Below are 12,270 nucleotides of genomic sequence, written 5' to 3'. Positions count from 1 at the left end.
AGCTTTTGGCTGGCTCAGTCCGGTTCGTGTCCAGCTTGACCACATTCATGGATGTAGTGGTCCGGTGTAGCAACAACATATCCATGATACTACGGTGCTAGGGAAATTGACGGGTCCATTGAAGGTTTAGAATTTTAAACGCTATAGGATGCGAACAGTACAGCAGACCAGTGAAGCGCTATTGGATAAGAGCTGCGGTCGTAATAAAGTTTCTAGGAAACCGGCTACGTGAAGACCAAACTCCCATTGTTTGTTTTATATGTATTTTATTTAGGTGGGTCCCATAGGTAATGTGTAGCTTGAAAGAGGATGAATAGGTGAGTGAACTCACCACCAACTCAAATCTTTATAAGTAGGAAAGATATACTATGTAGAATAAGATTTTCGGTTTGCCTTGGTAGTCGGAACAGATTTTGGTCAGGTTGCCACTCTGCAGAAAACTGCTACTCCCTTAGTTCACTTATATAAGACGTTTTAGTCTGTTCAGACAGTGTTCTAAACAGTTCAAAACCAGCTGCCTAAAACGCCTTATAGAACGGAGGGAGTACTAGTAATCAGCATCATGATAATCATCATAGGCTCCACCACCACCCTCATCAACGTAGCCTTCGTTGTTGTAATCAGCGTCGAGACAATAGTCATAACTAGCATCAAATGTTTCACCATAACCGATATCCTGTTCATATTCCTCATCAAAGTGCACATCATCTTTGCCATTTGATTTGCCAACTCCATCTTCAGTCTGCACACAGAATCTCAGTAAGCATTTGAATGGCAGCAAACATAACTAATCAAGATATTAATTTCATGTTGGAGTTTTTAAAAAAGAACATTGCATGAATTTTAGGATACAGAAATCTATCAAGCTCCAGTGAACATAAAAGGCGAAAGCACACATTGTACAATCCACTAACAGCTTCAACATTGATTTTTGACCCAATTCCCTGCAGAAGGAGCAATGTCACATGTTAAATGCTGGTTCATTTGCATGCAAAGTTTAACATGTAACTACAATAGTAACTCGCCATATATTTTGGATGTCTATTACTGTACAAAAGGTCCAGTACCTTCCGTTTCAACATGTTGCATGTTGCTTCTGCTGGTGTTTCAGCAGGTGTGGAGTTGTCCTCATTACGTTTCCGTTTCTACATATAAAAAGACATCCCTGGCTAATCATGAACTGTAACAAAAATAGTAAAAAGATGTGTGTACACAGGACCCTTGGGCTACACTAGAAACATTTCATACCTTCGGTCGTCCCTCTCCAACAGATACACCTCTCGCTGCCAATTCAGCCGCTAAAGCTTCCTTTGCAGCTTGTTCCTGTAAAAGAGGTCAGCAGATATTTACACCCTGTTGTCAGGACAAGAAACTGCCTCATGATGATAACTACCTCTAGGTATTCTTTGTTCATTTCCTCCCAGATGATCTTTTTGTTCTGTGTTTCTTCCTCATTGTGAAGATACCCGTCAACCTGCAATTTTACCAAATATAATTACAGGTAATCAGAATGAATGGTCATATCTCAGGCTCTAACAATGGCTGCAATAGTGTCTTGAAACATCTCATGGATAAAAAATACCTCCACATCATCAATATCAGAAAGATTTTCAGGATCAGAATCAGCTTTACCATTTTCACCTAAGGGTGCAATATAACATCAGCAAGTTGATTAGCCATCAGCTAGGCAATACAAACCAAAAAGGGGAAATGACAACGAAATTATTGTTGCAGAGTACCGGTCCCTCCATTATATATAAGTGATGTTGTTTTAATTCAAATTTGAATTAAAACCACATCACTTATTTATGAATGGAGGGAATATCATATTACAGGAACCAACAAACCTTCCACTTCAGGATGGTCGGGGGCAACAAAATCATTTGCAGTTTGACTGGAACTAATTGTCGAAGATTTGCCTCCAAAGTTCTGTTCAAAGAATCAAACGGAGTCACCGGACGAACAAACACACATCATGCACATTGGGTGAACTATAAGATAAACAACTAATGCAGATGTAGTAAAGAGAGATCATATACATGGCGTTAGCACAATACAACAAATTTCAAAGTTGAGCAATAAAAATAGATTATGCGGTTCAAATGTACGATTGGATTTAATGGGTATAATTTTTTTCTCATCCTGCAACATCCTTTGAGCACAACAAAAGATGGGGTACAAAAAATAAATAAAGAGAAGCAGCTTCAACACTAGATAATTTGAGATACTCGTCAGCAAACAGTTCAGTGAGATAGCAAGAAATCTCTTGAGATTACTTAGGAACCTCACTCTCAAGCTCCGAAGTACAGTTCAGGAATATAACCTAGATATAAAGGTGAAACTTGATTTGTCAGGGGTTTGTGCAGTCAATTGATGAAAAAGAACTTCAAATTGCTCCGTGTGAATGATGAAAATAATTTAAAAACAGTGAAAAATAAGAGTGGAATTTCTTAGTTGAGAATTACAGTTGAAAAAGACAGATTCTCAGATTAATAGGGTAAGAAACATGGGCTTAAGTATGTTCAGAAACTTCTACCTTCCCAGGGCTCATGATGTTATCCTCAACATCAGAACTATGTAACTCACATAATGTTTCCTCGACCACGGCAGTTTCCTTAGATCTTTTAGCAGCATCCTGTCTGTGTTTTTCAGCTCGCCGGAAAGCTGGAGGGTCAGCACCACCCTCCAGTCCACCTGACAGTTCAATGAACTAACCAACAAGTCATGTCAGTAGTGAATGAAGCATAAAAACAAAGGCATTACGAACATGGTAAATGTGAGTTACATTGTCGTAGCATTCCTCACAAAGTCCATGAGAAAAATGCTCAGCACCCTTATCCTTGTGCTCGCAAAGGACTTCTCCATACTTGGCTGAACATTTTAGAACTGTCTCTTCATCAGCCTTTGCCAAAAAATCTTCAATCTATCATAGGGGCATGAAGATACAATTTATAACTAAGTGATGGTATACTGTAAATGAAGTTCTTACAAAAAAGGTTGTAGATAATATAAATGTATGAGCTATAAATGCAGTTGGTGACTTGGAATGTTGAAACCCCCTCCTAATCCTGATGTACAATTGCATTTGCACAGTCTATCGTAAACATTATGGCCTTGGACCATCAGTGTCATCAATTCACCCAAGATCAGCAAAACAATAACTACTAGGTTTGCGCCAGAGAAGGGCCTTGTATGACGAGAAAGTAAAGGAAAAAGAAAGAGTTTCATCATCTATGGAATCTGACAGGTTTTGGTACCGAACGGGGGGGGGGGGGGGGGGGGGGTCACGAAGCATCACATTATGTTGACATGATACCATCTGCATAGAGGTATATATGTTTGCAGTAGATAACACAGAAGCACATAGATATGAAAGGGGATGCCATAATGCTCTCGGAGATAAATAGAACTATCACCTAAAACTGGCTATCTGAAAAGATAAAAGGAAGTAAACATTAAGTGTAGTTGACAGAGTTGCATTACTCAGTGCTGCTTTAGTATCATATACACACGTACGATCCAATGATAACTGGATGATAGTTACTTGAGTTACTCAATTTGAGTATGTTTGAGAATAGACGGCCGAGTGAGTTTCCTAAACAGAAACAACCAACCAATATTACACCGCTGGCCATTCTAGTGTGCCAAAATATTAAAATAATAATGCTCACAAATTTTTAGTCGCCTGAAATTTTTCATGTCTTCCAGTCTATCAACTAAAATAACACAATACCATGCTTAAACCACAGAGCTAACACTACTAGCAAAATGACCTTCCCTGATCGCACAACACTAGACTTAAACCAGAGATAATACTACTAGAAAAATGTCACAATACTAGGCTTAAACCATAGAACTAAGACTACTAGGAAAATGCCCATCCCTGATCGGTTATGCTTATCACTGATGGGAAATCTGTCACCCATCAGCGATGAGATACAACGCTGACAGGCGTGCAATGTCGGTACTGACTGCCTACCGCAGCCTTATGAAATCTGCACTGACGGGCACAGAAAGTGCCCTTCAGTAGTGTGAGGACCCGGAATCCTGGTCGACAATGTCTTCACTGACGGTTATGACACGCCTGCTTGTCACTGGCTCTCCTATCATCATTCACGATCAAGTTCGTCTGGCCTCAGCAATATCACCTCTTCAACTGCACGTGGAGGACAAACTTTCCTTTGACAGTCGCTAGGGCACCACCCATCGCTAGATCATTCTTAAAGTTATATTGTAATTCCTTTTGCTGTCTATAATATTTCTTAATTGTTAAGAGATATTGCCACAATGATATTTTGCTACTATTATCAATGTATTGTCATTGAGTCATTGACGTTGCCATCTTACTGTATATTTGTTGTTCTATTATATTGCTTTGGCAAAACAAAAAATTACAAGAATACCCAGGAGCAAATTCCTGCTCCGCCACTGCCTGCAGACAGTGCGGATGGCAGAGCGAGAGCGTGTCGTGAGCGAGCAAATGCCCCACTCTTGAGAGCGCGTCAACAACGCCATTCTCGGTGTCCCGCTTGTACCAGAATGTGAACTTGAGGCCGGCGAGCTTGGGCATGGCCTTGCGCTGGAGCTCCACGTCGAGTTGCTGACCGCCAAGTGCACAGGCTCTTGTGGTCGGTGCAATCTCGAACGGCTCCGCTGCAGGTACGCGTGTCACTTGTCGACGCCCATCACCACGGCCAGAAACTCCTCATATGTCGAGAGACTTGCTCAGGTATGCCACGGGGTGACCTTCCTGGACGAGCACCATGCCCATGCCCATGTCACAGGCATCGGTCTCGATGGCGAATGGGCAGGAGAAGTCGGTAGCATGAGCACAGGCATGAAAATTTTAACACTGGCACCAAGAACATCCAGTAAACACACCACTGACAGGCAAGCTTGTTAGGCCCATCACAGGAGAACTCACCACTGACGAGCAAACTCAGAGTGCTAGGTGGAGCGCCCAGATGGGAACACCACTGAAGTTCACTGACGAACGCCCAGATGGACACACCACTGAAGTTTTGTCACTGATGAGCGCCCGTTAGGGCGGTGCCAATCTGGAGTAGTGTAAGAGATACCTAAGTCTTTGTTCTAGTACTTGTTACTATATTTTTAGGGATTAGCCTATGTTTTACTTTATTGTAGCCTAGATTACATAATTTCTTGTCTTAGTACTTTGTAAACAGTGGTTTATATAGGATGTGAAGGAGTGATGACTGATGAGAATGGTTATATTTTCATCAGATGGCTTAGGTAAGTAATCGAGGTTCAGCAAAACGCGAGTAATTTGATAACAGACAATCTACATTTGGCTATTTCATGAGGAGCACATACATACCGTTGAGCTACCAGAATCTGTATTTTCAAACTCTATCAAGCGCTTAAATAGAGTTGCCTCACAGACATGCACAACAGCAGCCTGAAAAAGATAAGACACAATTAGTGTCATTTCATATTCAAGCCTACATTACACATATCTGGTGCTTCCTACCTTACGATGTTACCAATGCTACCAGCATACAACAGCACCATCAAAACATAGCAAAAAATGCTGATACTTGGTAACATTAACAAAAGATGCGCCTACCAAGTAACAAGTAAAAAAATCCAAATTAAATGCACACTTGAGAAACAAAAAGATAATGTGCACGGTTAATAGTAGCTGATTTCAAATTATGCTACTCCCTCCGATCCATATTACTTGTCGCAGCTTTAGTACAACTTACTAAAGTTGTATAAAGTTGTACTCCATCCGTCCCGAATTACTTGTCGCAGAAATGGATAAAAATGGATGTATCTAGAACTAAAATACATCCATTTCTGCGACAAGTAATTCCGTATGGATGGAGTACTAAAGCTGCTACAAGTAATATGGATCAGAGGGAGTATGAATAGTATCAATTATTCACAGCAGAATTTCTCCTTTTTATTTCCAGATGTGTGAATTGAATGCTGATCTAAAATTTTGTTCCTTGGAAGACATGTTTCGTCAATGCTGTAAAATATGTTTCAGAAAATGTCCATGGTAATTGTGGTGCCATGTTCACTGGTTGCACAGGAAGCAGCAAAAGGATAAGACCCAATATATGCTCCCATTAGTGCTGTGCATCTCTGCAAAAATACTACCCCCTCTGTTCCGAATTACAAGATGTTATAACTTCTTTCTAAATCGGATGTATATAGACGTGTTTTAATGTCTTTGTTCACTCATTTCAGTCCGTACATAGTCCATATTGAAATATCCAAAACACCTTATAATTCGGATCAGAAGTGATTAATATTAACTAGGAGTACAAAGGAATGACATTCTGGATACAACTCTCGAATAGGTAGATCCATCTGAAGCATCTGGGCTTACAATATCTGCCTTGGTATAATCATATCCATGAGAAAGTGCGGCAATGTATAATGCTGCACCACATAAACCACTTGGCTTCCTCCCAGTCTGCGACACATAACAAGCTATTACAACCTAACAAAACAACCTAAATAAGAATCTAGAATGATGAAGATACTAGCCTGCATCCAGTCTCGCTTCATGCTAGCTACAATGCGTAAAGCTGTGTCTGAGACAGCATTGTTCCTTTTTCCCAGTAGACCTACAGATTACCAATAATAAAAGTACAAATAATTAATATCACATTGATTCTCTTTGATAACCAATACAGTTGTCCTTATGCCCTTCCTTATGAAGGCTATATGCTTGCAGAACTCGAAATCACTGACCACCAAAGAAAATCTTGATCATCACGAAGAGCAAAAATAGCTCCCACGATTTATGTACTAATTATGTTGAACATGCTAACATCCACCATATAGTTTGAAATTGGTAACATATGATTATAAACAGTTGTTATACTTATCGGAAGAATGCACATTCGTTTATACGTTCAATGCAAAAGAAGCAAACATCTAGTCTTCATAACCTTGCTTCCTTAAGTTATTCTCAGTGTTCATTTTTTTTCTGCTTACGCAATCAAGAAACCAAAATATGTCTGAAATCTCATACACTAAGGGTAAGGGTCAACTGTCTTGGCATTGACATACCCCACAAAAATCTACCTTATCACAAACAGAAGAGACAGGTGAAGAATTGTGAATGCTTTCATAATCCTTAATGTATAAGTATGTAACTAGAAGTTTTGTGTATCTTTTATATAAGAACAGACATGTATGTGAACTTACGTTCGGTAAAACGATGGATGAAAAGGCAAGGATCTACAAGCTTTTGAACAATTGGGTGTTCTCCGAGTAGCAAAACTTGGCAAAGCTGCAGAAAAACAGCACCTAGGACATAACTGAAACATAAAGCAAGATGAGCCCTTTCAATAAGGACTGCAAGATGGAGGGCATGCGAGTGGGAGTACTTACACACTTATATGCAAATAGTCCGAGAAATCAATAAGAAGATAAGGTTTTTCACCTCGCCTGACAAAACAAGTAGTTAAATATGGAAAGTAGTATTACCCATATAGCTTAACGATACATCGCTACCAAAACGACAATCATTGTACAGGGAGAAAACACCATCACAAGCATGAAAGGACAACAGATTTCAGGGACAAGAGAAAAAAGAACAGAAACAATGACTGTTTAAGGACAGCAATGTATACTGAAACATACGCATGTAGTGCGTTCTATTGGACATGACCTAAGACTACAAGGTGTCAATTTAACTGCTAATTTCTAGCACACAAAAAATTATGTTCTAATTAGAATCATATAAAGCATATACTACCAAGGTGCATTTCTTGATGAATTGTTGGTACTAGTTTTACGTCGAAGGATACGCACCTACCTTTTTATATCTTGACAGTCAAAGTTAAAAATATTTAACCACTATGTATCGGACTTATATTTAAATTGCAGTATGTTATGTACACAACTAGAAAATTACAACATCGCAATAGTAGCCGATCCTAGACTGCAGAAGGAAAAATAAGCGTGTTGTACATAGCAGAATTTTGCATGCATATTTCTAGAGAAGCTTAGTGTTGTAGTTTACACACTTTCAGTTTTGTCATCTTGGTTTTATTTCTTGCTCTTCGATGAACTTCTCAAGTCCAAGGCACAATATGACACTCTACTACATTTTGAAAACTACTATAATGGCACACTTCTGCAGGTTTTCACTAGGAGGTTAAGGGCATCCTTGGTTTGAAAGTCAATATTTAGCAATAGCAAGTTGTTTATAGGTTGGCAAAGCAATTTGGAAGTGAAAACAATCAGGCTTTTGCCCATATGCACTGGCAAGCAAAATTTTAGCATCAAACCAAGCAGACCCTAAATGAGCCCCAGTTGTGGTCAGTTCATAACAAACACAATATAGAATACTCAAAGGCCCACCCAAAGTGCAAAAGGGAGAAGCTCATGTTTCAACAAGAAAATAAGCCCAATGCATAGGAAGGCTTCCCATAAAGCAAGGGACTAATTAGGTGATAGCTTACCGGCAAGCAATGTAAAGACAAGCAGCTGCAACATGAGTTGTCCGGCGTCCCTTCGTGAAGCTATTGTCAAGAGCTAGCTACATTTATATAAGAATAAATATCATCATTGGAAAATATCCTACCATTTTTAGAAACAACTACGTCTGTGTGATAACAAAGATGCATACTTTATAAAAGTTATGAGCAGTGCAAACGATATCATCTCCACCACTCACATGCAAGCCATGGACAATCTGCCAAATCTCGTCTCTCCCTGGTGAAATAAAGCATAACATAACTCACAAAGGGAGATGCATAATAATAAGATAAAGGAATCTGGTGATAGAGATACCTTTCGCTTCGGTTCTTTCACGGGATATTGAACAGCCATCCTCAATTGCTTTAATAATTGATCCATTTAACCGGCTCTAAGCACATTCAAAACAAATCAACCAACAGTTACACATCCAAATCAAGAAACCAAATTTAAAATATAGCGCGGTACCAAGACCAACCTGTCCCGAGGGGTCCTTAACAAAAGAAGGCCCATCATCATAAATGTCCTGATCAAGAACCTTCCCGCATATTCCACAACATCTGATAATCAACATGGCAAAGAACATAAGAACAAGATGAAAAAGTGTTTAAGCTGTGTCCACAGTAATCTATTGAGAAAACTAATACTCCCTCTGTCCAGAATCACAATCATAATTATGTATTTCTTCATATGAGTTCAATGGTATCAACTTTATGTCACATGGTTGGTCAGCTGTCTCTTTTATAACAAATCAAAACATGCCTTAAATTTTGGAACAGAGGGCGTAGATAAGTACGGCCAAGTTATAACACCGACACCCACTGGTTTTGGCATTTCGCATGCAATTAGAAGAATAGTGCAAGAGCAGAAAATGACGGTCTCACGTGATCCCGTTGTCAGGGTCCTTTACACACGGGCAGTAATCCTGACAGTGACCACAGTACACCATTGCTGAGGATGATCCAACTCAGACCGGCCTGCGAAAGTTCATTGTATGATTCTGTTCAGTTCCCTGCAGAGTGGGTGCAAAAATGCAAGCGCGGATAGCACGCTCGGACTCTCGCTATTTTTCTGTCCAATTCAGTCTAAATAACACGGTTTACCATTTAAACATCTACAAATAGCATGTGAAGGTTGCCTGCTTCTCTGTGGTGCGTGCTTATCTCTGGTCGCCAAGCAGGGGAGTCGTGGGCTCTATTATTATGTGGACATGATCTCTTTGGGAACGTAAAATGTGCAAGTAAAAAAAATCTAGATTTTGAGCACTCAATTTTCCATTCAACAAGAGCACTTTAAAAAAGGCTTCAGCTCATGACACTAAACTTTCATCTCGAAAGAGACAGTACAAAACAGGCACTGACTTTCAGAGTGAAATTAAAGGTTGTGCCCAGTTATGGTTATCGGTTAAGAACATGACAACTTGCTCCTAATACCAGTATCATTTATAAGCAAAGATGTTTCTCACATATTTTGGCACAAAAGGGCAAGTTGTATCATTCTTTTTAAATTCATCATTTAAATTTTTAAATTGAATAGACAATTCTCTTACTACCCCACTCCACAACTGGGGCCTAGGTGATAGGTACCTGTACCCTCATTTTCTTATTCTAGACCGGATCACCAGACATACAAAGCATCCAGTGCGGTAGCCCAAAACAGCATGCTGTTTTTCCTTTCTAATCATCTTATGCATACCTACAGACGTATATAGGTGACAATATAGGGTACAGACTGAGATTTGCATCTTGAAGAATTATTCCAGAAACTTTGAGGTCACTGAAAAACAGTCCTACCTTCATATTCCTATTTTTTGTTCTTTTGAGGGGTCAGATCTTCATGAATTTGAACCCAACAAAAAAAAACTCAGGGCAAAGTAATAGGGTGCCCAACCCAATTCCATTCCATCCCAACTCAAGATGACCAATCAGCATGCCCAAACAAAGGTAGAAACTCGCAAAATCCGTTCGTAAACGACCGCGACCGATCCACGCAGATCAAACTTCTAGGGTTTAGGGTTTACGACGCGTGGATGGATTTCGGGTCACATACGTACGTACCTTTCGTCCGCGCGAGGGGAACAGGGCCCGAGCTGCGGGGGGGCAAAGGAGGGACAGATCGAGGAAGCACGGACGAACCAGAGAGAGAGGGAGGGGGCCGAGGCGAGCGGGCACGGAATGCGCGACGAGCAACTCTCCCTGGCGCGTGCGGCGGCGGCGGCGGCGATCGATCGATCGATCGGGGCGGCGGCGGGGGCGTCGGGTCCGGGTTCGAGCCGTCCGTTTGATCGACCAGGGCCCAAATCTCCGGGTACCGCTTGGGGGGTTACGGCACGGAGATCTAGGGACGAACCGTTGCCACGTCTGATAAGAAGAGAAGAGATCCACCAAAAAGAGTTACGTACGGAAAGCCGAGCCTCCTGTTGCCATGCTCCGCCGCCTCTCGCGCTTCTTTGGGGGCACGCCCGGCCCATGCCGGCGCGTCGCAGCCCTGCAGCAGCACCACCAGCTGCTCGAGCGCAAGGAGCCGCCGCCGGCGACTCCTCCGCTGTGTGGATCGCCGGTTGCGAGGCCGGGGAGCTCGGACATGCCGGACGAGGCGGCGGCGGCGGCGGCGGTTGGGCCGGCCGGATCAAGCGGCAAGGACTCTGCTGAAGATCGGTCAGTTGTTTTGACCCTGTGACTTCAGCCCCCACCAAAGATAATTGCACCATTACTTTGCTTGCATCAACACCGGATCATTATTCTACCGCAAAAAAAAAAAAAACATTATTCAACGAACTCGAGGAAAGGCACCACCACGCCATTTATTGTCCGCCCGGGACATATATAATTTGCGAACAGAAGACTTCAGTTTCAAACAAAATTGTGCATCTACAAACTTCAGTTTAAGAGCCTGTTCGGCAGGCCTCCACTCCCCATTTTTCAACTCCCAGCTCCATCTAGACACGGAACGCGGAGCGTCATCTTTACAACTCTGAAAATATGGCCTAGAAGCCACTCCGCTCCACTCTGGGAGAGCATGGAGCCAACGCGTTCGGCGCTGCTCTGCAGCTCCTCCAGCCGCTCCAGGAGCGAAGCTACAGAGCGGAGGCCTGCCGAACAGGCACTAACAATGGTCTTGTGTAGTTTTTCTACTATGCTTTTAGAGCAACTATAGTAGAGTCATGCATCATCTGTTGGAAATATGCCCTAGAGACAATAATAATTAGTTATTATTATATTTCTTTGTTCATGATAATCATTTATTATCCATGCTATAATTGTATTGATTGGAAACACAATACTTGTGTGGATACATAGACAAAACACTGTCCCTAGTAAGTCTCTAGTTGACTAGCTCGTTGATCAAAGATGGTCAAGGTTTCCTGCCAATAGGCAAGTGTTGTTACTTGATAACGGGATCACATCATTAGGAGAATCATGTGATGGACTAGACCCAAACTAATAGACATAGCATGTTGATCGTGTCATTTTGTTGCTACTGTTTTCTGCGTGTCAAGTATTTGTTTCTATGACCATGAGATCATATAACTCACTGACACCGAAGGAATTCTTTGTGTGTATCAAACGTCGCAACGTAACTGGGTGACTATAAAGATGATCTACAGGTATCTCCGAAGGTGTTCGTTGAGTTAGTATGGATCAAGACTGAGATTTGTCACTCCGTATGACGGAGAGGTATCTCGGGGCCCACTCGGTAATACAACATCACACACAAGCCTTGCAAGCAATGTGACTTAGTGTAAGTTGCGGGATCTTGTATTACGGAACGAGTAAAGAGACTTGCCGGTAAACGAGATTGAAATAG

At 41.5% G+C, this 12,270-nt stretch overlaps 1 protein-coding gene across 4 annotated transcripts; it reads right to left on the bottom strand.

Annotated features, from left to right (window-relative positions):
• Positions 1-310: 310 nt before the first annotated feature.
• Positions 311-10,940, bottom strand: LOC123398111 (transcription factor IIIB 60 kDa subunit-like). 4 transcript variants are annotated; one of them, XM_045092612.1, is made up of 20 exons: positions 10,865-10,940; positions 9,348-9,440; positions 8,942-9,023; positions 8,779-8,854; positions 8,615-8,700; positions 8,448-8,524; positions 7,372-7,428; positions 7,186-7,298; positions 6,520-6,599; positions 6,359-6,445; positions 5,339-5,419; positions 2,786-2,923; positions 2,537-2,710; positions 1,848-1,929; positions 1,583-1,641; positions 1,394-1,474; positions 1,249-1,323; positions 1,068-1,145; positions 897-944; positions 311-742 (listed from the first exon to the last, which is right to left on the bottom strand). In XM_045092612.1, exons 2-20 carry the CDS (start codon positions 9,410-9,412, stop codon positions 548-550), a joined length of 1,734 nt encoding a protein of 577 aa, XP_044948547.1. In that variant the 5' UTR covers positions 9,413-9,440; positions 10,865-10,940; the 3' UTR covers positions 311-547. The 4 variants fall into 4 exon arrangements, with proteins under 4 accessions (XP_044948547.1, XP_044948546.1, XP_044948545.1 ...); XM_045092611.1 differs by lacking the exon at positions 10,865-10,940 and adding an exon at positions 10,599-10,683; XM_045092610.1 differs by lacking the exon at positions 10,865-10,940 and adding an exon at positions 10,521-10,679.
• Positions 10,941-12,270: the final 1,330 nt, after the last annotated feature.

Source organism: Hordeum vulgare, chromosome 5H (genome assembly GCF_904849725.1).
Source record: "Hordeum vulgare subsp. vulgare chromosome 5H, MorexV3_pseudomolecules_assembly, whole genome shotgun sequence".
In the NCBI taxonomy this organism is placed as follows: Eukaryota; Viridiplantae; Streptophyta; class Magnoliopsida; order Poales; family Poaceae; genus Hordeum; species Hordeum vulgare.
The sequence above is the reverse complement of the archived record's forward strand: the minus strand, read 5'-3'. Positions and strand labels throughout refer to the sequence as shown.

Coding starts and splice junctions, on each gene's coding strand:
- LOC123398111 (XM_045092612.1), bottom strand. CDS start 9,412: ATGGTGTACTGTGGTCACTGTCAGGATTACTGCCCGTGTGTAAAGGAC. Junction 6,446..6,519: donor TGAAGCGAGACTGGATGCAG/GCTAGTATCTTC, acceptor TATGTGTCGCAG/ACTGGGAGGAAGCCAAGTGG. Junction 1,146..1,248: donor TTGGAGAGGGACGACCGAAG/GTATGAAATGTT, acceptor TTTTATATGTAG/AAACGGAAACGTAATGAGGA.